Raw genomic sequence first — 27,469 nt, forward strand, 5'->3', positions numbered from 1 at the left:
CTGCCACATTGTTTTGAAATCCCTGTGAATACTAAGGACCAACGCCATCTGGTGGATGATATGCCATATTGACTCATATTTATGTGAGTTGAACAAATAAATTCATCACCAAAATTGGTTGCACTATGTTTTGTGTATCTTCATTTTTCAGATATTTGTCATCTTTGAAATAAGTCCGTTATGACACCAATGTAAACATGAATATTACTGAAAAAGTAAGCTACCAATGAGAATCCTTTTTATTTGGGTGAAATAAGTAGCGCCGGGTGTGGTCACTATATTTTGTCTTTGGTTCTTGTTGGGGGTCTTGGTGAAGGCTCATTTGTACCACATTAGCTGCCACTTTATACATTTTAGCGCAGATCAAACCATATTAGTTGTACTGCCAAAACTGCCTGTCTGCCTAATACCGCTCCTTCTGTGTCGAAGGCTAAAGGTACCATCTTTCGCTCTTTTCATCCTTCAGGTAAAGCAAAAGGTCAGGCGTACTAAAAGCAGGCCCGCACTTCCAAACCTGGTAAGCTGAAGCCCAAAAGAGCCTGGGCTGCCCGTCAGCCAGCTGCCAAGATCGATAAGCTTGCCGCATGACGGGGCGGGACTTACCCTGGGGGATCCCAGGGTGGGGGGCCGGCTTCTAGGGTATACCCAGGAATGGTTGAAGACCACTTCAAATGCCTGGGTACGGGAAGTCGTCACTCGAGGTTATGCCATAACCTATAAAAACTGACCCCCTCATCGATTTTGCCAGACAGACGTCCCTTTGGACCAGACAAAGGCAAAAACTCTACACTCGGTGATACAGACCCTCCTGGATACAGGAGTCGTAGTACAGTTGCCTCTTGCTCAGAGGGGACGGGGATACTATTCTCCGCTGTTTCTAGTCCTGAAACCGAATGGGTCCTCCCGGCCCATTCTTAACCTCAAGGCATTGAACAGGTTTGTGAAGGTTTCCAAGTTCCGTATGGAAACCCTTCGCTCTATAGTTCTGGCCTTGGAACCTGGGGACTACATGGTCTCCCTGGACATACATGATGCTTACCTGCATATTCCTATAGCAGTGTCACATCAACAATACCTGAGGTTTGCTATTGGCAACCTCCATTACCAGTTTCGGACGTTACGTTCTGGTTTAACAACGGCTCTGCGAGTCTTCACCAAAGTCATGGCGGTGATGATGGTGGTACTCCGCCGTCAAGGGGTCAGGATACTGCCGTATCTGGACGACTTGTTAATCCTGGCAAATTCCCCAGATCTTCTCCTACGTCATCTGGATATGACGGTCCGGTTTCTACAAGCCCACAGGTGGCTCATCAACTGGAAGAAATCCTCTCTGGTCCCTGCTCAGAGCATGGTGCACCTGGGAGCGCTGTTGGACACTCACAACCAAAGGTTGTTCTTGTCTCAGGAGAAAGTCCTGAAGCTTCAGGACAGGATTTGTTGCTTCCTTTCTCGTCCGCAAGTGTCGATACACTCGGCAATGCAGGTGCTGGGCCTCATGGTATCAGCATTTGACATGGTGGAGTATGCTCAATTCCATTCCCGCCCCCTCCAGAGGCTGATTCTAGCCAAGTGGGACGGCCTGCCTCACCGGATCAGATCTGAATTGATCTTATTGACTCCAGAGGTCCGTCTGTCGTTGTTTTAGTGGCTCCAGGACCAACAATTGTGCAGGGGTCGTCCCTTCTGGATATCCAACTGGGTCCTGTTGACGACAGATGCCAGTCTAAGAGATTGGGGGGCGGTGCTGGAACAGCACTCCCTTCAGGGTCGGTGGACCAAGGAGGAATCTCTCCTCTCGATCAACATTCTGGAATGGCGGGCGGTCTTCAATGCATTGAACCTGGCCCAGCATTTAATTCAGAACCATCCTGTTCAAGTACAGTCGGACAACGCCACCACAGTGGCTTACATAAAATCATCAAGGAGGCACTAGAAAGCCGTTTGGCAATGAAGGAAGTCTCACGGATTCTTCGTTGGGCGGAATGCCATCTACTGGCCAAATCGGCAATATTCATTCCGGGAGTCCTGAATTGGGAAGCGGACTTTCTCAGTCGTCAGGACGTGCATTCCGGCGAGTGGGGGCCTCCATCCAGAAGTGTTTCAACTACTCGTGGAAAAGTGGGGTCTTCCAGATGTGGATCTGATGGCGTCTCAACACAATCACAAGGTTCCGGTCTTCGGAGCAAGGACAAGGGATTCTCAAGCAGCATTCGTGGATGGCTAGAGGTGCCGTGGAGGTTTCGGCTGCCGTACGTGTTCCCTCCGTTGTCACTCCTGCCCAGGGTAATTCAGAAGTTCAAGCAAGAAAAAGGAACTCTGCTTCTCATAGCTCTGGCGTGGCCCAGACGGCACTGGTTCTCAGACCTGCAGGGCCTGTCATCAGAGCGTCCAGTTCTACTTCCACAACGCCCAGACCTCCTCGTTCAGGGCCCCTGTGTCTACCAGGACCTAGCCCGGCTGTCTTTGACGGCGTGGCTCTTGAAGCTTCCGTCTTGAGGGATAAGAGTTTTTCTGAAGAAGTCATTAAAACTATGTTGCGGGCCCGGAAACCGGCTTCTGCTCGGATTTACCATAGGGTCTGGCATGCCTACTTTGTTTAATGCGCATCTAACAATTATGACGCTTCCAAGTTTAGTACAGCCAAGCTTTTGGCTTTTCTGCAGTAAGGCCTAGAGTTAGGCCTGCATCTGGCCTCCCTAAAGGTTCATATTTCTGCCTTGTCGGTGTGGTTTCAGAGAAAAATTGCGACTTTACCTGATGTTCATACTTTCACTCAGGGTGTATCCAACCTCCCTATGTCCCGCCTGTGGCTCCTTGGGAATTGTCGTGGTTTTGGAGGCGTTGCAGGAACCTCCATTTGAACCCCTTGGTTCAGCTGACCTTAAGTGGCTTTCCTTTAAGGTGGTGTTCTTGCTGGCTAATGCCTCTGCTAGTAGAGTGTCGGATCTGGGTGCCTTGTCTTGTTGTTCCCCATATCTGATTTTTCACTGTGACCGGGCGGTTCTTAGTACTCGTCCCAGATATTTACCTAAGGTGGTTTCTTCGTTCCACCTTAATCAGGAGATTGTGGTTCCGGCCTTTGTCTCTCCTGATTTGTCTCCCAAAGAGCAGTCTTTGGATGTGGTATGGGCTCTCCGTATCTATGTGAAGAGAACTGCTTCAATTTGAAAATCTGATTCTCTCTTTGTTTTGTTTTGATTTCACAAATGTGGCTGGCCTGCTCACAAGCGGACCCTGGCCAGATGGATTAGAATGCTTATGTGAGGGCTGGTCTGTCAGCTCCTGATCACATTACTGCCCATTCTACTCGGTCTGTTGGATCTTCTTGGGCGTCCCAACGTGGTATGACCCTTGATCAATTGTGCAAGGCAGCTACGTGGGCCTCCGGGATCACGTTCCTAAGGTTCTATGCCTTCGATACTGCCGCTTCCCAGGATGCTTCCTTTGGACGCTGGGTTCTTGTGCCCGCTACAGTGCATCCCCTCCCATAGTGTACCCCGCAGAAAGAGTTTTAACAAAGGTAAGTTCTTACCATATAACTCGTTTTTGATACCTACCGGTAAATCCTTTTCTCCTAGTCCGTAGAGGATGCTAGGTGCCCGTCCCAGTGCGTACTTTACCTGCAGTTTTGTTATTAGAGTTACACAAGTTGTGTTTTGTTAGTTTCAGCTTGTTGCTGTAATTGGTTCATGCCTATTGGCATGAGTTATGTTAAATGCCATGTGTGCGGCATGGTTGTGGGTGTGAGTTGGTAGATATCTCACAATTAGTAATTCCTTTCCTCGAAATGTCAGTCTCCCTGGGCACAGTTCCTACAACTGAGGTCTGGAGTAGGGGCAGAGACGGAGAAGCCAGTTCACACCCATTGAAAAGTCTTAAGAGTGCCCATGGCTCCTGCAGAACAGTCTATACACCATGGTCATGAAGTGGACCCCAGCATCCTCTACGGCAGTGATTTTCAACCTTTTTTTACTTGCGGCACACCAAACAATATTTTAAAATTGCCAAAGCACACCATCAGTTCCCCACAGAAAAAAACAAAAAACACACATTGGCCCTCGTAGTAAAAAAATTGGTCTACACAGAAAAAACAATCACATTGCTCCCCACATAAATCATATTGCTCCCTACATAAATCCTGTTGCTCCCCACATAAATTATTCACATTGTTCCCCACATAAATCCTTATTCTCCCCACATAAATCCTATTGTTCCCCACTAGAGGAAAAAAAAACAAATATTAGCCCTCCTCCAGGTCCCTCCGTGGTGGGGATTGTTCATAGTGGTGTGCTGCGAATACTGAGCAGTGGGTGGTCGGGCAGGTGTGGATGTGGGAGCACAAGGAAAGCTGTGTATGCAGGCAGGAACTGGACAGATGTGTATGCAGGCGGGTGGGCTGGCAGGGTGGTGAGAAGCGTCGGCCGTGACCTATGATATCACACCACCGCATCTTCAAGGCATACGTCACGAGCGGAGCATGACTGATCCTCTAAGAAGAGCCCGGGCCAACAGTTCACTCTGAAGGTGCAGGAAACTGCCCTGGCTCCGCGGAACACCTTGCAACTGGTCGCGGCACACTTCCTCTGCTTACAGCTGCAGCAGCAAGTACACACAGCTCCTGCAGACACTCGGGATACACAGGAAACTGGTACAGGGGTGTCAATATGGGGGAGAGACGCTATTATACACGCTTTAGTGTCCTGAAAAGGACAAGAACTCCGGTGTTACACCGTGATACAGACAGCCTGCAGTCTCACTGAGTCTGCTGGGCCTGGGTGTGCTGTTCCTCTTTCTGTGTTTCCTTCTCACATACAGTAAGGGCAGGCTTGCTATATATACACGTTTGTGTGTTTGTATACTGTAAATGGTAAAACCAATTATACAGTGTATGTCACACCAGATTCTCTCCCTCTGAGGCTGGTTCCCTCTCATGTGAACTATGCAGTCAGTCCTCTCAAGTTAGTGAGGAGACTGGGGGAAGGGGCAGGAGCCATCCTGGCTCAGTGCCATAAAAACCATGATGGCGGACATGTCATCCCAGCTCACTGCTAATAATCAAAAGACACAACAACTGCAGCAGGCTGTAGCAGACCTAGCTGGAAGGGCAGATGATAAACAGCCCCCCCTCCCTAGTTCAGGCCCACATAAGCGTGGGCTGCCTGATTTACTCTCAGAATCTGAGGACAAGGTACAGGAGGAGGGGGAGGAATGGGATCCTATTACAGAGGACTCACCTTCTGCCATACAGCAGTCGTTTTTCTTAGCACAGAAAAATAAATTAGTGTCACTTTCCCTGATTCTAAGGAACTAGATGACATGTTTAGGTTAACCTGGAAAAATCCTGATGAAAAAATACCAGGTGACAAATCGGTTTCTGCACACTTTCCCATTTACTCCAGAAGGCAGGTAAAACTGGGAAGATTCCCCGGCAGTAGACGTATCAGTCTCCTATCAAAGAAAGTGCTATTACCAGTCCCTGGCTCCTCTGCATTAAAGGACCCTGGGGATAGGAAAATAGAGACTACATTAAAGTCTATTTACACAGCGGCTGGTGTATCACAAAGACCTGTGATAGCGGGTTGCCGGATGACACATGCCATTCATACATGGGCGAGTCACATTCAAGAAAGCCTTGCTGGAGATACGTCCCTGGTGACTCTCATAAAGCACAATAAGGACACTACACATGTCCTGCGTGACTCTTTCAAGGGGAAAGGCGCTATTAACGCTAGGACTACTGCCATGGAGGCGTCGGCGCGCAGAACTTTGTGGCTTCGTCAGTGGATAGCGGACACAGATTCCAAGCGCAGAGTGTGGAGTATCTTCCTTTCTCAGGGGAGTGGCTATTCGGGGTTGAGTTGGATACATGGATTTCAAAGGTTACTGCAGATAAATCCACTTTTCTCCCCTCTGGGGCCCCACTGGCTAGGTGTTCCTACCCCTTTTGGACTGCTAGGTTCAGATCAAGAGCCGGAGGCACCTCAAACGCGGTGGAAGGCACCAGAGGCAAGACAAGAAAACCAGCCGTCGCAGGTTCTCGGGAACAAAGCACCAGTTCAGCTTCCATTAGGGCCTCAGCATGATGGTGCCCCCCCCACCCTGAGGGGATCTCGAGGTGGGATTTCGACTGCGTTGTCATGCTCGGCGGAGATTGGGGTTCCGACAATCAAACTTGGGCTGGGAGGACAGCTGACTGTGTAGGAAGTAGACAAGAAGGTTGAATGTAGTTCTTCCTCATGAAGTGGAGGCCTAGTGGGTGTTAGAGTTGGCTGGAGAATGAGAACTCTGTAGAAGAATAACTGTGTTTTTAATGAACAAACGACTGTACACCGATACTTGAGGAATTGAAATACATGGAATAATGAACTGAAGTCTATGATTAAACAAGTTGAGGAATGAAGCTCAAGATCACCGGTATTGCGAAACTGAAAGACTGTGGTTTGCGATTGATAGACAAGGCTGAAGGAGACTGGGTTTTTGAAGAGCTGAAAGATTGTGGCTTGTGACGGGTAGATGAGGCGGAGAAACTCTGACTTTGATGAAATGAAGACTGGCTTGGGCTTGGAAAGCGCGGCTGAAGAACTCCGATCTGGAAGAAGCGAAGACTGTGGCCTGAGCTTGCGAGACGCTCGCAGGAACCAACGTTTAGCACCCGAAGCTCCTTTACGACCGGGAGCCCCGTGAGCGCCTCCATGAGTGGAGATGGGTTAAGCGACAGGACTGCAGCAGTGATAGGTCATGACAGATGATAGCAACCGAACCAGGAGCAGCCTGGGAGCACAGAGCTGGAGCACCTTTCACAGGAAAGTAACTTGAAGCACTGGCACTCTCTCCCTGAGCCAGTCCCCTTTTATAAGGGAAGACTATACCAGATTGGCTGGACACAGAGTGTGGATTCAATTGGCAGATCTCAAGTCTCCAACATGGCCACCCCCAACACTGGGGACATTCTCAGCTGCAGCACTTAAGCTAACCCAGCTCTGGCATTGACTTCCTGATACAGATTCACCACCAGAGGGCTCTGCTGCAGCAACTACCCGCCGCAGCATCTGGGTCACCGGCCCCTGACCTCCGGAAGCCGCACATGTGCCCAATTACCCGCTGCAAGCAGCTCCGCGCCGCCGCAACTGCGCCAACCACCGGGATCGCATCACCAAGGAGACCACGCCGGAGTTAAGGCTCCGGACACCGACATGCGTCACTTCAGCCGCATCTGGGAAAGCTCCTGCCAGGATGCCTGGGTAAAGGACCTAATTTCTTGGCTACAAGCTGGAGTTCAGCAGTGCTGCTCCCCAACGATTTTTCTAATCAAGTTTACTAGTTTTGGAGGATACACGAGTTACGCTGCAACAGGCCATCCTAAAGCTGGCCCAGTCCCAAGTCATTGTTCCAGTGCCACTACAACAACAGGGAAAGGGTTACTACTCCATCCTGTTTGTGGTACCAAAACCGGACGGTTCGCTAAGGCCCATTTTTAATCTAAAATCCTTGAATCCTTCACTAAAGGTTTTCAAGTTCAAGATGGAATCCTTGCGAGCAATGATTGCGGGTTTGGAAGAACAGGAGTTCATGGTTTTGTTTGATATAAATGATGCTCATCTCCATTTACTGATATGGCCGTCTCACCAGGCTTACCTACGGTTTGCCCTGTTGAACGGTCGCTACCAGTTCCAGGCGCCACCCTTTGGCCTGACCACAGCTCCAAGGGTCTTCACAAAGGTGATGGTGGAGATGATGTTCCAGCTCCGAGTCCAAGGGATCAATATTGTCCCTTACCTAGATGATCTCTTGATAAAAAGTGAGATCCAGTGAGCTTCTATTGCTCAATATAGGCCGCACTATTCGGCTTCTGTCACATCATGGGTGGATCCTCAATTTACAGAAGTCCCTACTTCTGAGAAACATTCGCAGTAACATGAGCCTACTCAGTAGCTCCAGTTCCTGGGAATGTTTCTGGATACAGTGGCTCAGAAAGTGTTCCTCCCAGAGGACAAGGCAAGGACGCTCCAGGATATGGTCCGAGCAGGTATACGACCGAATCGGGTCTCCATCTTTGCATAAGATTGTTGGGAAAGATGTTAGCCTCATACGAGGCGATCCAGTATGGAAGGTTCCATGCCAGAACATTTCAATTGGATCTCCTGAGCTAGTGGTCCGGTTCACATCTTCAGATGCACCAGATCATACACTACCGTTCAAAAGCTTGGGGTCACTTAGACATTTATTTTTTAAGGAAAAGCACTTTTCTTTTCAATGAAGATAACATTAAATCAATCAGAAATACACTCTTTACATTGTTGATGTGGTAAATGACTGTACTAGCTGCAAACGTCTGGTTTTTAATGGAATATCTACAGAGGTGTCTAGAGGCCCATTTCCAGCAACCATCACTCCAGTGTTCTAATGGTACATTGTGTTTGCTAATCACGGTAGAAGACTAATGGATGATTAGAAAACCCTTGTGCAGTTATGTTAGCACAGCTGAAAATGGGTTTGCTCGTTAGAGAAGCTATAACACTGGGCTATCTTTGAGTTAGTTGAGTGTCTGGAGCATCACATTTGTGGGTTCGATTATACTCTCAAAGTGGCAAAAAAAAGAGACCTTTCATGTGAAACTCGACAGTCTTTTCTTGTTCTTAGAAATGAAGGCTATTCCATGCGAGAACTTGCTGAGAAACTGAACATTTCCTACAACGGTGTGTACTACTCCCTTCAGCGAACAGCACAAACAGGCTCTAACCAGAGTAGAAAGAGAAGTGGGAGGCCCCGGTGCACAACTGAGCAAGAAGACAAGTACATTAGAGTCTCTAGTTTGAGAAATAGATGCCTCACAGGTCCTAACTGGCAGCAGATGCCTCACAGGTCCTAACTGGCAGCTTCATTAAATGGTACCCACAAAACGCCATTGTCAATGTTTACAGTGAAGAGGCGGCTCCGGGATGCTGGCCTTCTAGGTAGAGTGGCAAAGAAAATGCCAATAAAAGGAAAAAATTAATATGGGCAGTAAAAGGACTGGCCAATAAAAGGAAAAGATTAATATGGGCAAAAGAACACAGACATTGGACAGAGGAAGATAGGAAAAAAGTGTTATGGCTAGATGAATCAAATTGTTTGGATCACACAGAAGAACATTTGTGAGACGCAGAACAAGTGAAAAGATGCTGGAAGAGTGCCTGACGCCATCTGTCAAGCATGGTGTAGGTAATGTGATGGTCTGGAGCTGGTTTGGTGCTGGTAAAGTGGGAGATTTGTACAAGGTAAAAGGGATTTTGAGTAAGGAAGGCTATCACTCCATTTTGCAACGCCATGCCATACCCTGTGGACAGCACTTGATTGGAGCCAATTTCCCCCTACAACAGGACAATGACCCAAATCACACCTCCAAATTATGGAAGACCTATTTATGGAAGAAGCAGGCAGCTGGTATTCTGTCTGTAATGGAGTGGCCTGCACAGTCACCAGATCTCAACCCAACTGAGCTGTTGTGGGAGCAGCTTGACCGTATGGTACGCAAGAAGTGCCCATCAAGCCACTCCAACTTGTGGGAGGAGCTTCAGGAAGCGTGGGGTGAAATTTCTTCAGACTACCTCAACAAATTAACAGCTAGAATGCCAAAGGTCTGCAATGCTGTAATTGCTGCAAAGGAGCAAAGTTTGAAGGACAAAATTATTATTTCAAATAAAAATAATTATTTCTAACCTTTGCAATATCCTGACTATATGTTCTATTCATTGTGCAACTCACTTGATAAATAAGTGAGTTTTCATGGAAAACACAAAATTGGATGACCCCAAACTTTTGAACGGTGGTGTATACTGGCGCTAGGTGCCATCTTTAAAATGTATAGACCTTTCCGGCGACCGCTTCAGTGAGGGAAACCCCCCTCCCTATGCGGCAGGTAGTAGTAGGGCACTGGGTTCTGGAAGCTATACTCCCGGCACCTCAGCACTCCAGGGAGTGATCGCAATGATTCCAAAAAAAGTGGGTCCCAGGGACCCCTCACTTTTCAAAATTGGGGTCCTACCTGTCCTCTTCTGGGTTCCATTGGAATTAAGGTTATTATTAATGATTTAAATATAAAAACTCAGACTTGATTTGGACACTACAAAAGTGCTGCAAGGGGAGGGAGGGGTGACAGTGCTGCTGGGCTGTGTAGCTATACCGGATACTCTGCACCAGACATGGAACTAGGCATTTTGTCAGAAAGTGAATTGGTGCTCCCCCTCCCATAGAGTAAAGCAAAAATTTAGGAGCATGACTTTGTGGAGAAGGGGCGTGGCCACATCATAGTACCAATTCACATTGCACCACTCAGTAGTGCTGCTTATACACATTGCACCAGGTAGAGCACGTTATACACATTGCACCACTCAGTAGTGCTGCTTATACACATTGCACCAGGTAGAGTGCTTTATACACATTGCAGCAGGTAGTGCACGTCATACATATTGCAGCAGGTAGAGCACGTTATACACATTGCAGCAGGTAGAGCACGTTATACACATTGCAGCAGGTAGAGCACGTTATACACATTGTAGCAGGTAGAACACGTTATACGCATTGCACCATGTAGAGCACGTTATACACATTGCACCAGGTAGAGCATGTTATACACATTGCAGCAGGCAGAGCATGTTATACACATTGCAGCAGGTAGAGCACGTTATACACATTGCGCCAGGTAGAGCACGTTATACACATTGCACCAGGTAGAGCACGTTATACACATTGCACCACTCAGTAGTGCTGCTTATACACATTGCACGAGGTAGAGCACGTTATACACATTGCACCACTCAGTAGTGCTGCTTATACACATTGCACCAGGTAGAGTGCTTTATACACATTGCAGCAGGTAGTGCACGTTATACACATTGCAGCAGGTAGAGCACGTTATACACATTGCAGCAGGTAGAGCACATTATACACATTGCAGCAGGTAGAGCACGTTATACACATTGCAGCAGGTAGAGCACGTTTATACACATTGCACCAGGTAGAACACGTTCTACGCATTGCACCAGGTAGAGCACGTTATACACATTGCACCAGGTAGAGCACGTTATACACATTGCACCAGGTAGAGCACGTTATACACATTGCGCCAGGTAGAGCACGTTATACACATTGCAGCAGGTAGAGCACGTTATACACATTGCAGCAGGTAGAGCACGTTATACACATTGCACCAGGTAGAGCATGTTATACACATTGCACCAGGTAGAGCATGTTATACACATTGCAGCAGGTAGAGCACGTTATACACATTGCAGCAGGTAGAGCACGTTATACACATTGCAGCAGGTAGAGCACGTTATACATATTGCAGCAGGTAGAGCACGTTATACACATTGCAGCAGGTAGAGCACGTTATACACATTGCACCAGGTAGAGCACGTTATACACATTGCACCAGGTAGAGCACGTTATACACATTGCACCAGGTAGAGCACGTTATACACATTGCACCAGGTAGAGCACGTTATACACATTGCACCAGGTAGAGCATGTTATACACATTGCAGCAGGTAGAGCACGTTATACACATTGCAGCAGGTAGAGCACGTTATACACATTGCAGCAGGTAGAGCACGTTATACATATTGCAGCAGGTAGAGCACGTTATACACATTGCAGCAGGTAGAGCACGTTATACACATTGCACCAGGTAGAGCACGTTATACACATTGCAGCATGTAGAGCACGTTATACACATTGCACCAGGTAGAGCACGTTATACACATTACAGCAGGTAGAGAATGTTATACACATTGCACCAGGTAGAGCACGTTATACACATTGCAGCAGGTAGAGCGCGTTATACACATTGCAGCAGGCAGAGCACGTTATACACATTGCAGCAGGTAGAGAATGTTATACACATTGCACCAGGTAGAGCACGTTATACACATTGCAGCAGGTAGAGCGCGTTATACACATTGCAGCAGGTAGAGCACGTTATACACATTGCAGCAGGTAGAGCACGTTATACACATTGCAGCAGGTAGAGCACGTTATACACATTGCAGCAGGTAGAGCACGTTATACACATTGCAGCAGATAGAGCACGTTATACACATTGCACCAGGTAGAGCACGTTGTACACATTGCAGCTGGTAGAGCACGTCATACACATTGCACCAGGTAGAGCACGTTATACACATTTTATATATGTAATGGGTTTATGGTGCTGCTATAATAGAAGCCCCAGACTGGATTTAGGGGTTCATTCCGAGTTGATCGCTCGCTGCAGTTTTTTGCCGCGAACGCGAACACATTACTACTGCGCATGCGTATGCACCGCAATACGCAGGCGTGTTGCACGGGTACAAAGCAAATCATTGCTGAGCGATGGATTTAACGAAGAATCCATTCGCAACGGCGGTCATAAGGTGATTGACAGGAAGAGGACGTTTGTGGGTGGTAACTGACCGTTTTCTGGTTGTGTTTGGAAAAATGCAGGCATTTGCGGGGTTGTGTCTGACGTAAATTTCGGCTCCAAAAAGACGTTCCTGGTGTAGGCTGTTGGATTTCCCCAGTACTTTTCCCCCAAAATGGAATTCCTTCCTCTCTAGCCTCCCACATGGAAGTATCATGGGGAGAGAGAGGAGCAGCTCAGCTTTAAAACAAGCTGAGTGATTTTCTGGAGCTCCATAGGGATCACCCTCGGTGGGCAGGAAACCCTGACAGGGATCTAGTCTGCTCGTCTCTGGAGACCAATTTTAGGCTGGAGATGGTGAGCTCGGTACCCGGGCAGATTCCTGGAAGTAGTTTAGATGGGAAAACTTCCCCCAGCCTAGACTGAGCGTCACCAGGGTGGATACCAACCCTCCGGTCAAAGGAGAGTGACTACTCCCCACCATCCATAGAGGACAATGATAGCTGTGCATGTGACCAAGGCATGCACATCACATGGGTAAACAATGATTGGTTGAGAACAGCACGGTGGACTTACCCTCTGTGGTATGTGTATTGGAGTAAGATAAAAAGAGGAGGCCTGTGAGCCTCCACAGCTATTATACCATTATCACGCTGCTGTAAACATCTTGCTGTATTGCTGTTGCCCCTAGCAATAGGGTAGAGTCTTTTTTAAGACTGGGTGAATAATCATCTGCCTCAAGACGACTGCTTCATCTTGTGACCTGCAGTGCTATGCCATAGTTCTGTTTTCCGGCTGTCCAGGGTGCACTCAGCATCTCCAAGCTCCGCCTCCCACCAGCTACCGTGCAGAGGCCCAGTCCAGTGACTAGTGGTGATTCGTCATTGAGTCAGTAGTAGGCGGTTACTGATGGTAAGTGGGAATCCTCTATTTGGCCAGATCCTGTGTGACCTAAACATCCATTATGTGACTGGGCGGGATCCAAAGCAGGGCAATGGCTTTCATACAGAACCATCCGGTCACAGAAATTGCTGGCATAGCGGTGGGATAATCCCAGGTGGCTTTTCGGTCACCTGACTGGAGAAGCAGAGTTAGGAGAGGAGTAACTGCAGCGCAGGAGTCCCGCCGGGTGGAGGTAGAGAGTGCTAAGGGCGTTGGCATCGAAGAGGTCGGTCTACCAGTGGACCTTCGTACAGAACCGGTGAGACCCACAATCTTCACCATCTCTACTAGCAGCAGCCATGTTTCATACCTAGCAGGGCCGGAGGTCCAACGTCCCGGGAGGCGACATGGATACTTTAGCAGATTGGCTAGTGGAATTAGGAGAAAGGGCAACGGAGCAAGAGTGCTTGATCATCACCTCACTTTCCAATATTACTGCTGGGCTCCGGTGACTATGCGCAGCCCGTTCTGTACCCAGCAGTAGCGGAAGAGCCAGTGCACCCACCTGAGGCAAAAGCGCCTCCAAGTCAGGTATCCGGAGTGTGCAGGAAAGACTGGGCACACTTAGACCCAGAATACGGCCTATGGCTTCAGCTGCATCACTAGGCTGCAGCAGTGAACGGTGAGCGGAGCGAGCGGCTTTAGGGCAGTAAGAGTAGTGGACTTAATAGATTGGGTCTTGGTCCCAGCGGCGACTGAGAGCTATCAGGTAGGGTAGATAAGAAGGGAAGAGGGGAGGTGTCCTGCACTACCTATTTGAAAAGTAATGAAAAGTATATAGCAAACCAGCAATATGGAATAGTATTTGGTAAAAATATTCCAGAAACAAATTATCCTGCTGGTGGTGCTCCCCAAGGTCAAAAACAAATAAATCTCAAGAGAAAATTGAAGGGGTATACCACATAGGCAGATGGTGATCAAGCCCGTCGCAGGGTGAAACGTACGTTCTGTTCTTGAGCGTCACATGGCGCTATTTCCGGAATCCCGAGATACGTCACTGGGCCCGGACCTCGGCACTGACGGAGACGCCAGCCGCAGCGGCTACATATGGGGACACCTTATCCCCACTAGGTATTTCAGTGCACTCTCATCACCTGCCTGGCGATTCCTGTTAACTCTGCGCTGACTACGGTTAACAGGGTTGCAGGGTGCCGCTGCGGGTGACAGACGAACCACTTCTTTCTTTCTTCGGCCCGTTACCGTCGGACCGGCTCTCTCACCTCTCATTCACTGTGTGCTTGCATACACATGGGAAGGCAGCAGAGGTTGGTATGGGCTCCTTTACTATCTACAGCAGGAGACTGTTCAGAAATTTCACCATGTTAAAGAGAATGATTATTACTCTCCCCATCATGTACTTGGGAGCTTTATCTCGTTAGAAATATATCTTTGTGAACCTATACCTGCATCCTGCAATTAGTCACAGAAAGACTCTAATCATCGTTATTTCCTTTGCTGAAACTAAATATTGTTACATCTCCTATCTAGAACTAACAGTCATAATTTGTGGAGTACTTAGACTCCTTATGTTGACTGCATGACCATATTCCATGATCTTATTTACAGGGAGACTGTCATCGTTCAGTTATTTTTTCTCTGTTTTCTGCAAAATCATTAACTGATATTTCCAATTAATTGGTCATTTATAGATAATAGTCTGTTGCTTTGATCCGCAAGGGCTGTTCATATGCCTCTTTTTTCTCATCAGTGAAAACAATTAACTATATTTCTAGTGGATGCATGGTTTATTTATATATTTTTTTACAGGTGCTTGGGAATATTTTTTGTCACAAAACTATCTATAATGTTTGTGGTAATCTTTACTACAATAAGAGTGACATGTATAACCATTATGTGACTGTGCGAGATACTGTTTGATATTTTTCTTAATGAATTATAAGCTGTTGGCTGGATGTCCTGCTATGAATTTTTGACGTGCCGTTAGGTCAGAATATGATTATTTTTCTGACCACTGTTTTTCAAAATCCAATTGTATTAAGAGAAATTGCCTTAATTCTTTGATTATGTTTCTCATAAGACATTATATTTTCACCTATGGGCGACCCACACTGTGTGGTCTGATTAGTTAGGACAAAGAACTCTCAACTTTGAGCATATTTAATGTGTTCTTGAACCTAATTATTTTACATATACTTAAAAATCATGTTTGGAAAAGGTTAAATACCATATCCATTTTTTATTTTTTGACTAAATAAAAGCTATGTTTTAAATTCAATTGTTGATTAAGAGTGCCCCCACAAAGAGGTTACTTCTTGGTTCCCTGATCTCTTTCAAGGAACAATTTTCTCTTAGGGTAGATAAGAAGCCACGTAGTAATGAAAGCTCTAGAAAGCACGTCTGGATGGACCACGCCCCTCTTATTTATTATTTTATATAATAACAGGGGTGACAGGTGTGGTACATCCCTGCAAAGGCAGATCCAATCTCTTTCTCATCAGACTCTGCTGTCTTCCCTGCACTCTCACTCAGATGTTCACTGCTGCCAGTAGCACATGTATGAGAAGCAGAAGTATGGCGGCAGCTGTATAGATCCTGATATGTAATTCTCTGTATCATACTTACCGTACACACATCATCCTTATTACTATTGTGAATATAGAGGTAAGACACTGATGATGGGGGTGTAACAGTGGATTATAACCTAGCAGATGATGATGATGATGATTACAGGGTATTATATGGTGTATTGCATGTAAAGTACTTTGTTCCACACCTACTCTGCTGTAGTAATATACCTTATATAAGGGTGAGTAACACTTGTACAGGCTTACCAGCGTATGAGCACACACACATAAAGGAATGTTACCTTACCAATGCTTCCAGGAGTAATGTTAGGAGACATTTCTCTGATCCATCAGCTCATATAACTGATATTATTGTTCATCTATAATCTCCAATTCATACGATATGTTCCCCATCCATTGTTTTACATTGGTGCTGACATAGGACTTGCCGAGTGACTACATCTCTCCATTTATACTTCATGGTTAGTTACCAGTACAAGAGAGAGATATATCTAAGTCTTATTATAATATTACATTTGTTATTGTGAGTGTTCTCAGGAGGGAGGACACAATGATAGTCTGAGACGCAATACTATAAAGCCTTCTTTAAAAGTTTTATGTTTTATTATACACACACATTTACAATTAAGTGTCCCAGTGAGTCGTCTTCTCCTATTGTTTACAAGATTAATATTGTTACAGAAAATGTCACATTTCCATAATGTATTTTATTTCCAGCAGATGGACACACAAGCAGGAACATCTCAGAAGGACATCTAATGTTATCCCCGGATTGTGACATAAAAGATAATGACAGTAGACAGGATTCTCCAGGAGATAATCCCATTACCCCAATTATACATCCAGCTCTATCAGCTGATCCCTCTGATCCTGGGAAATGTTCTCCTGATCACTCTGATATTGGTGCATCTGTTACAGCTCTGACAGTAGATACAGTGTTTCCTTGTTCTACAGATGCCAAATGTTTTACACAGAACACAAAGCTTATTACCCATCAGCCAGCTAAGGCAGGTGAGAAGCCATTTCCATGTTCTGAGTGTGGAAAATGTTTTACATACAAATCACTTCTTGTAATACATAAGAGAATACATACAGGTGAGAAACCATATTCCTGTTCTGAATGTGGGAAATGTTTTACCCAGAAATCACAACTTATTACACATCAGCGAAGTCACACAGGTGAGAGGCCATTTCAATGTCCTGAGTGTGGGAAATGTTTTCCACAGAAATCAGATCTTGTTAGTCATAACAGAAGTCACACAGGTGAGAATCCAATTTCTTGCTCTGAGTGTGGGAAATGTTTTACATGGAAATCACAACTTGTTATACATCACAGAAGTCACACAGGTGAGAAGCCATTTTCTTGCCCTGAGTGTGGGAAATGTGTTGCCCGGAAATCACAACTTGTTAGACATCAGCGAAGTCACACAGGTGAGAAGCCATTTCCATGTTCAGAGTGTGAGAAATGTTTTGCACTCAAATCAGCTCTTGTTATACATCGCAGAAGTCACACAGGTGAGAAGCCATTTTCTTGCTCTGAGTGTGGGAATTATTTTACAATGAAATCACATCTTGTTAGACATCAGCGAAGTCACACAGGTGAGAAGCCATTTCAATGTTCTGAGTGTGGGAAAGTTTTTGCACACAAATCAGCTCTTTTTATACATCACAGACGTCACACAGGTGAGAAGCCATTTCCATGTTCTGAGTGTGGGAAAGGTTTTGCACACAAATCAGTTCTTATTATACATCAGAGAAGTCACACAGGTGAGAAGCCATATTGTTGCTCTGAGTGTGGGAAATGTTTTACACAGAAATCACATCTTGTTAAACACCAGAGAAGTCACACAGGTGAGAAACCATTTTAATCTTCTGGAGTATACTTATCATTGCTATATGTTGTTCTTCAAGGTTCTTCTCCTATCTCCTATGCTTTTTGCAATATACATGCTCCCACAGGGTGAAATAATCAGGTGTCATGCCCTCATCTACCACTGCTATGCAGATGACCTGTCTTTTGCTCCAAGTACTGAGAACCCAGTACCAATCCTAAATGTCTAGCTGAGCTCCAGGTGTGGGTGATGCAAGTTCGCTGTGACTCAGACCTGGTGAATCGTCCTTATGATAGAAGCTCACCAACAAAGGGCAGGGCTACAGCTCAGCTTTGCAAACTAACCAGACTTGTGCTTGGATGTTCAGAGTTACAAAATGCTGATCCTGTGTGGAATCTTGGGGGGTAATTCCAAGTTGATCGCAGGAGGAATTTAGTTAGCAATTGGGCAAAACCATGTGCACTGCAGGGGAGGCAGATATAACATGTGCAGAGAGAGAGAGATTTGGGTGGGGTGTGTTAAATCTGCAATCTAATTTGCAGTGTAAAAATAAAGCAGCCAGTATTTACTCTGCACAGAAATAAAATAACCCACCCAAATCTAACTCTCTCTGCAAATGTTACATCTGCCTCCCCTGCAGTGCACATGGTTTTGCCCAATTGATAACTAAATTCCTGCTGCGATCAACTTGGAATTACCCCCACGGTGTCCTGGATGGTGGAGAGACACTTAGACATCAGGTATCAGCCACAATCAGATCCTCATCTGAGGAACATAACTAGACTCCAGCACTTATTTCCCTCAGAAGATCTACCTACAGTCATACATGTACTTGTATCATCACACACAGACTACTGTAATGTCCTCTACCTCGGTCTCCCAGCAATAGAATTGCACCGGTTGTAGCTTGTACAGAATGCTGCAGCCAAGCTGTTACCTAACCAGCCCGTTCCTGCCACATAACACCCATTCTCTGCTCCCTTCACTGGCTACCTGTAAGATGGTGACTCTATTACATAATCTTTCTTACTCTCCCAGCCCTACATGACCAGGGTCCATGGAACCAGAAGCAGCTTCTGCCTCCTTACTGCCCAGCTTACTTCCATATGGAGATGAAGGACTGTTACCAGCAGTACCAAGAATCTCCAAGCAGTGCTGAGATGTCAGGGGGGAGACAGAGTGGTGGCACTATTTCTGTAGTGGGGCCTGCCGAAGGCACTGTCAGTGGGTAATATTGTCCTCAAGCAGTGCTGAGGTGTCAGGGGGAGACACAGTGGCTGGCAGTAGTGGGGGGAAAACAGTGTGGGTGGCAGAAGTGGGGGGAGGCGGGGCTTTGGAACTACTGGGAGGAGATGGGGCGGGTGGCAGTAGTGGGGGGGATACGGGGCGGGTGGCAGTAGTAGAGGGAGACAGGGTGGGTGGCAGTAGTGGGGGGGAGACAGGGCGGTTGCAGTAGTGGGGGGAGACGGTGGTGGCAGTAGTGTGGGGATACAGGGCAGATGGCAGTAGTGGGGGGAGACATTGTGGGTGGCAGTAGTGGGGGGAGACAGGGTGGATGGCAGTAGTGGGGGGGAGACATTGTGGGTGGCAGTAGTGGGGGGAGACAGGGCGGATGGCAGTAGTGGGGGGAGACAGGGCAGTGGCAGTAGTGGGGGGAGACAGGGCAGATGGTTACAGTGCAGTATCGGGATGCTGGAGGCAGTACAGAGGTTTATGGGTCCCGCACAGAACCAGTTGATAATTAGACTTAATGATGATTATGCTTCCTTATTTCTAATGAATCCCTTGTATGTGTTACTGTTATTTGCTGTGTCAGCCTTTATGTGTGTTCTGTGTAATAATCCTGAAAGTAGTGCTGCTACCGAACTCGGCAGTACCAAGAATCCCCAAGCAGTGCTGACATGTGAGGGGGAGACAGAGTGGTGGCACTATTGCTGTAGTGGGGCCTGCCGAAGGCACTGTCAGTGGGTAATATTGTCCTCAAGCGGTGCTGAGGTGTCAGGGGGAGACAGCGTGGCTGGCAGTAGTGGGGGGAGGCAGGGCGGGTGGCAGTAGTGTAGGAAGATGTGGCTTTGGAAGTACTGGGAGGAGATGGGGCGGGTGGCAGTAGTGGGGGAGACAGGGCGGGTGGCAGTAGTAGAGGGAGACAGGGCGGGTGGCAGTAGTAGAGGGAGACAGGGCGGGTGGCAGTAGTGGGGGGAGACAGGGTGGGTGGCAGTAGTGTGGGGGAGACAGGGCGGATGGCAGTAGTGAAGGAGACAGGGCGGGTGCCAGTAGTGGGGGAGACAGGGCGGGGGCAGTAGTGGGGACGAGACACGACTGGTAGTAGTGGGGGGAGACACGGTGGCAGTGGGGGGGCACAGGGTGGGTGTCAGTACTGGGAGGAGACAGGGTGGTGGCAGTAGTGGGGGGAGACAAGGCGGGTGGCAGTAGAGGGAGGAGACAGGGCGAGTGGCAGTAGTGGGAGGAGACAGGGCAGGTGGCAGTAGTGGGGGGAGACAGGGCAGATGGTCACAGTGCAGTACCAGGGGCTGCTGGAGGCAGTAAAGAGGTGTATGGGTCCCGCACAGAACCAGTGGATAATTAGACTTAATGATTATTATGCTTCCTTATTTCTAATTAATCCCTTGTATGTGTTACTGTTATTTGCTGTGTCAGCCTTTATGTGTGTTCTGTGTAATAATCCTGAAAGTAGTGCTGCTACCGATCTCATATCATTTGTAGTAACTTGGAAAAGATGAGATATGAGGTGCACTCTGGAAGCTTATAGGGGGTTAATCAGAGATGAACACAGATGTGACATCACAGCCCCCGCAGGAAAATGGTCCCGGCCCCCCCGCGTTCACCCCTCAGGGATGCGACCACAATGTGTGTCTGTGTGGCCGCTGTGCATGTGCATTTTGCCACCACCGGGTAAACTGCTGCGAGCCACTATTGCGGCTGGGTCTGAATGACCCCCATAGGCTGTTGTGCAGAGTGAAGTATTTTGTAAGTTTAAAATATAGACAAAAATCTGTGTATTAAAGATATGAAATAAAGTCGTTTAAAAGCAAAAGATTTCTGGTGCAATTTTGGCTATGTCCGATTTTAACAGCGCATTTGAATAGTGGGATGATATTACGGGGGGGAGTGGGGTCTCTGTGTAATTAAATAGTTTTATCATTTGTTGGTTTTAAATAAATTATGTCCATTCCAATGTTCTGTGTTGTTTTTTTTTACTTGTAAGTGAATTAGGGTTGTTGTATTTAAATAATAAACTTGCCTGGAGATGTCCATGTATGAAGGTATGGGAGATACCCGCTGCAGTCCCATCTACTTACATTTGGGAGATCCGGTTGTTTTGGGGGAATTAGCAGCAAATAGTAAATGATACATTGGCTCCATAACGTCTCGCTGACCCTCTGATATGTTACATTTGCATTAACAACCATTAATTGAACAAGAAAAACAACGCAATTTAAAAAAACAAAAACTTTATATATAAAAAAATAGAAGAAAATCACCAATTCTGGTCTGGACTCATTGACTCTATCATGAGAACAAGAGCCGTTTTAGGAAGGACTATGCCAACAGTAACCAGTAGAGGAATCAGGCGTATCCCACAGAATATCAGCGCTGCCACCATACATTGGGGAGAGAAGATAAAGTGCAGATTTCTGAACAGTGCTTTTAGAAGGAACACAAGAAGAGCATAGATCACAATGATCAGAAGTCCGGGACAATGAGGTCAAGAAACCAACGCTGTGGTACTAATGACCTCAATACAGGTCACTTGGAGCAAGAGACTAGGGTAAGGGCAACAACAACAATTTTTCAAACAACTAAAAAAACTAAACTAAATTTAAAAAATGAGGATCGTCCAGTACAGAGGACTGTGTACTCAGCATGTCTAAGTACGTACCACTGGACAATGCGCTGGAATGGGAGGAGGGGGTGGGCTGTATGGGTCCCAGCGGAAAACAGCTCATCTGTTGAGGGTTTCCCGGTACATAATGCATGGATTGGTGATGTGGGTGGGGGCACACTTGGGAGACAGCATCTTGCAGGTGGTGTTATCTCACATGCCTCGACAAGAGCTTTGTCATTTGCACGTTAGGTAGCATCAAGAACCAGATGCTTGAAGATCTTTTGATCCTCCTTCATCAGTCGCATCTCCGCCATGACGTAATTGCCAAAAGTTTGCTCCTAGTCCAGGGCCCTATTAAGAACCTCCTTGGTGTGAGTAAAAAACTGTTGTGAGCTGGGTGGGGCAGAAGTGGGTTTCTGGATGACCTCTGCTGTTTCAGGGGTCATGGCTGTGGGGTTGGGTCTTCCACTTCAGTTGCCTCCACTTCCAGGTCCTGTGTAATATCCTGTAATATAAAACAAAAATTAACTCCATTTAAAAATGTGTGGGTACAATACAATACAAATGTGTGTGTACTTACCAGATCAAGACTCTCCGATGCCTCCTATTCCACAAGAGTGGGACAATCCGGATCCAGATTACACTGTGACCTTATCCTTGGTTCTTGCTCCAAAGTGAATTTCATGAGGTCATAAATAATACCACAGCGAAATACACAAAAATAGTGGACACAGATAAGTCACAATCGCTCTGAATGAATAATACTTCCCTCTTGTAAGACGGAAGCAATGTAGGTGAAATGAAGATGTTCCTTCTTTGTGCTAGATTTCAATCTTGGGTAAGATCATCAACGCTCAAAGGAAACATAAAACAGAACAAAAACACATCATGGTGTAATACGTCCACAATAGAGATTGATGTGACTCCAAAAAATGTGTTGAATTAAGTGAATCAGGAGTTTCTAGATGGCGTACCGTACTCACTCAGTGGAAATGGTAAATAAACATAATGGTATATTTATGTGGAACCCACTCTTGAATGGATATATCCTAGTTAAGGAGTGAAAAATCGCAAATTATGTAGTTGTGGGTATATACATGTGCGTACCCAAACTCAGACTATCAGTGTAGATGAAAACACATAAAGGTATCTTTCAACTGAATCAGCTAGTGATGGTTTTTCAATAAGGATGTGCGTATTTAAGCTGTTACACTCACTTCAAGGTTTCTTTATACCAGAGACAGGAAAAAGAACCAAATACCAGATTCCAAGTCCATAGAAAAGGGGGTTACAGTTTATTAATAATCAGCACAAAGTAAAAAAACATCCATGGAAAAGTTAAAAAACATAGGCCTTCATTCCGAGTTGTTCGCTCGGTAAATTTCATCGCATCGCAGCGATTTTCCGCTTAGTGCGCATGCGCAATGTCCGCAGTGCGACTGCGCCAAGTAAATTTGCTATGAAGTTAGGATTTTTACTCACAACTTTTTCTTCGCTTAGGCGGTCGTAGTGTGATTGACAGGAAATGGGTGTTTCTGGGCGGAAACTGGCCGTTTTATGGGCGTGTGGGAAAAAACGCTACCGTTTCCGGAAAAAACGCAGGAGTGGCTGGAGAAACAGGGGAGTGTATGGGCAAACGCTGGGAGTGTTTGTGACGTCAAACCAGGATCGACAAGCACTGAACTGATCGCAGATGCCGAGTAAGTCTGAAGCTACTCTGAAACTGCTAAGAAGTTTGTAATCGCAATATTGCGAATACATCGTTCGCAATTTTAAAATGCTAAGATTCACTCCCAGTAGGCGGCGGCTTAGCGTGAGCAACTCTGCTAAAATCGCCTTGCGAGCGATCAACTCGGAATGACCTCCATAGAGAACATGTACTTGGCTAGGTGGTTGGTGAGTGGGCAGTCCGGAACACCCAACACCCCCTTTTTCCATCTTTTTACACCTGTGGTTATTTTTTGTGCTGAGTACATGTCCTCTATGTTTTTTACTTTTCTATGGAGAAATTTTCTTCAGTTTTGTTTTAAGCCTTGTTATTTTAGGTATACTGTCTGGGCAACAGTATACCTGCACCGTGGGAGTTACGGGGGACGGTAACCGGCCTCTGTAAGGTGTCAGAGCCACTTCCCCTCAGCACAGCCACCGCCCTGAGAGTCAGCACGCCGCACACCCCTAACGCTGCCTGAAGATAACAAAAGTGGTGAACAACATGGCGGCGAACAGGACCCTCCACGGGGTTACCCGCTTCAGCCCCCTGCACAAAACTGGCAGCGATTGTACAAACTAGCTAATATGTGAGGTTTGCACACTGTGGGAGACTTGGCCAGTATAAACATTGTCAGCGGCTTTGCCACCATTATAGGAAGCGAATGTTCAGAGCGGTACCAGAGGCATTTTGGCGCCTTCCTCTGCATAACAGCAGCTTCAAGGACACACAGCTCCTCCAGAGATCCGGGAGACACTGGAAACTGGTACAGGGGTGTACTAGCTGGGGGAGAGCCCTATTGCACACAATATAGTGTCTTTAAAAAGATACACAATCCGGATTACTGGTATATAGATATATTTCAGCTTGCAGTTGTTACTACAAGCAGGGGGGGTGCTGCTCTCTCACTCTGAGTCTCCATCGCACACGCAGTGAGGCAGGCTGGTTATACTTGTCTGTGAGTTTTGTGTGTGAGTGTTGTTCTCTGTCAATATAGTTATACATGCTGTATGCAAAGTTTGTAATACCAGATTCTCCCCTTCTACCACTGGGTCCCTATTGTGTGACCATTGCAGTCAGTCTTCTCAGGTCAGTGTGGAGACTAGGGGGGAGAGTCAGGAGCCTTCTTGGCTCGTGCCATTAAGACTATGATGGTTGACATGTCATCCCAGCTTGATGCTAATAAGCAAACAATACTACAACTGCAACAGGCTGTTGTAGACCTTGCAGCAAAGGCTGATGACAGATATCCTTCCCTCCATAGTTCAGGGGCACTTAAGTGTGGGCTGCGTGCTCTTCTAGCAGATGAGGAGGATATTCTGGGGGAGGAATTGGCACCTGATATAGAAGATTCCACTCCTGCAGAGGATATTGAACCCCTAATTCTTGCTATCAGAGATGTACTAAAAGCTCCTTTAGAAGAGGCTGCTTCAACCTAGTCATTTTTTCTTGGGCAGAAAAAAGTTAACATCACCTTCCCCGATTCTCCAGAATTAGATGAGGTTTTTAAACAAGCCTGGAAAAATCCTGAAGATAGATATCAGGTTACTAGAAAGATTTTATGTTCTTTCCCATTCACACCAGAGGGTAGAAATTATTGGGAAGAACCCCCAGCTGTTGACGTTTCTGTCCCCTGACTCTCTAAGAAGGCAGTGTTATCGGCGCCATGGTCTTTTCAGCTCAAGGACCTTGGGGATAGGAAAATAGAAACTACGCTACAATCTATTTACACAGCGGCTGGCGTATCACAAAGACATCCATTTTCCCTTCCACAAGGATATTTCCTATACAGGTTGAGTATCCCTTATCCAAAATGCTTGGGACCAGAGGTATTTTGGATATCGGATTTTTCCGTATTTTGGAATAATTGCATCCCATAATGAGATGTCATGGTGATGGGACCTAAATCTAAGCACAGAATACATGTATGTTACATATACACCTTATACACACAGCCTGAAGGTCATTTTAGCCAACATTTTTAATAACTTTTTGCATTAAACAAAGTGTGTGTACATTCACACAATTCATTTATGTTTCATATACACCTTATACACACAGCCTGAAGGTCTTATAATACAATATGTTTAATAACTTTGTATATTAAACAAAGTTCGTGTACATTGAGCCATCAGAAAACAAAGGTTTCACTATCTCACTCTCACTGAAAATATTCTGTATTTCAGAATATTCCATATTTTGGAATATTTGGATATGGGATACTCAACCTGTATCATATATGTGACTTCTATGTGGAATTACAACATATGCAGTGCAATGTGTGCAGAAAATCTAGAGACTGGCTCCATCACTTAGTAAGTATCCGATATCCTGGTATACCTGACCTGTATATTTACAAAGTACATAGAATAACAGATAATAATTGATAATATTACTATCACAATAAACTTTGATATCATTTATATGTTCTTCAGATTTTGCAATATTCTGGATTTTCATACTAGTACTTTGTCCATACGGAACCAACTTTTATGACTTTCCTGTGGGATTTACAACATAAATGGGCTGTAGCTGTGGTTCTGTTTGATTACTTTGCCTGTTGGTTTCTTTCTTTTTGCTATTACAATCTAGACGACGTATTGTCATGTGTAACTTGGTCTGAGAACATTCACATTTCCAGGAACCTTGCTTATAGGGAGTAACCTTTACCCTTTCCTTATCACAGCATCTAGTACTACGTGCTGTGGACGGTTCCCCAGACTTATTAGTTCTGCATTTATCATGACCAAGGAACATTACAGTTTTGACAATCTCTCTTGGTACATTTCCATCCTGTTACTTTTGTCTTACACACTGTGGAAATAAATCGTAATGTTAATATCATGCTTGAAATTCATAACAACAGGAAACGGCTTTTGATCACGTTTAAAAAATCTAAGAAAACTCCATTCACATATATACATCTACATAAATACACATACATACCCATACAAATGCTTGTAGGAAAAATAATCTTTAAAAAAAAAGTAAAAATAATCTTAAAAAGAGTAAGTAATTTAGTACTGTACTGTAAAATGCTGCACAAACAAAATAAAACATATAACTTGTATATAAAGTTGTGACAAATATGTTTCTGAAATAAGTTTATTTAAGTATATGTTCCAAGAGTCAAATAACTCCCAGTCACTGTCTGAAGGGAAGATGTGTGTAAGTAATATGACCTTTGTATCCTCTACATACAGCACCTCAGGAGCTTCACTAGGTCATCCGTGACTTACAGCGTGAGAGAGAGAAAATACTAGTCTTAGAGACACCGCTCCATTGCTGCGTAACGGTGTTACAGAAACTTCTAGTATCTCAGATAATAACACAGTACAGTAGTAATGAGTAAAATCTGAGGAATGTCTAGAAGCATAATATAAGCATAGTACTACAGTATACTACTGATAAATGAATGTATGTATATGGCATTATTATCTCTAATATGTGACGGTGCGGTTACCCGCTCTATAGCATGTGGGACCATGTTATGGATGATTATGTGCTGGCAGAATAGCACATTCTCCTCAGTATGGGAGATGTCATTAGGTGAATCTAACATTGAATTTGCACAATTGGAATTATATGGTGGCGGATTTTCTATTACATTATTACCACAATTATTTACATTTTTTGCTTTCCCGTGTAATTTAAGCTCCTATAATCAAACCTGGGACGTTCTTGTAGGGATCTTATTGACCTAGCAATATTTTCTGGAGTATTGGTAACATTAACACATGTATTATTATTTCCATTACAGTGTTACTATAATCATTGACAGTCTTTATTTTCCAGTTATACATTTCTTTTCCACAAGTCTAAAATCTTTAAATGCTTTATTCTATCATTTTGTTTTATTTCTTTTCTTTATCTGTCTCTCAAGACATTTCAGTATCATGGGTTCAAAATGACCCGTCTCAGGAAACTTTATTTCCTCATCCCTGGTGATGTCACTCAACTTTGTCACATACTTCACACACACTTGTCCATAAAAATCAATCATACAACTAACCGCGGTTCCCTTAATAATCTTAGATGAGTCACTGCCCATTTTCAACAATAACAAAACAATATATTCTCTTTACACAACAATGGGGGTCATTCCGAGTTGTTCGCTCGCTAGCTGCTTTTAGCAGCATTGCACACGCTAGGCGCCGTCCTCTGGGAGTGAATCTTATTTTAGCAGAATAGCGAATGAAAGATTAGCAGAATTGC

At 45.5% G+C, this 27,469-nt stretch overlaps 1 protein-coding gene across 3 annotated transcripts in view; it reads left to right on the forward strand.

The window, feature by feature from the left end:
- LOC134984132 (zinc finger protein ZFP2-like) overlaps nucleotides 1–27,469 on the forward strand; it is a 237,785-nt gene that overhangs the window by 32,156 nt on the left and 178,160 nt on the right. Inside the window, exon 7 of one of the 3 annotated variants that reach the window (XM_063949756.1) lies at nucleotides 16,585–18,157. The exons of 1 other annotated variant lie outside the window; for it this stretch is intronic. In XM_063949756.1, coding sequence (XP_063805826.1) covers nucleotides 16,585–17,735 — 1,151 coding nt within the window. In that variant the 3' untranslated portion in view covers nucleotides 17,736–18,157. Of the gene's footprint in view, nucleotides 1–16,584; nucleotides 18,158–27,469 lie in introns of those variants that run through there. One more of the 3 variants, XM_063949757.1, reaches the window with a different exon arrangement.

The sequence above is a fragment of the Pseudophryne corroboree genome, assembly GCF_028390025.1.
Source record: "Pseudophryne corroboree isolate aPseCor3 chromosome 3 unlocalized genomic scaffold, aPseCor3.hap2 SUPER_3_unloc_38, whole genome shotgun sequence".
In the NCBI taxonomy this organism is placed as follows: domain Eukaryota; kingdom Metazoa; phylum Chordata; class Amphibia; order Anura; family Myobatrachidae; genus Pseudophryne; species Pseudophryne corroboree.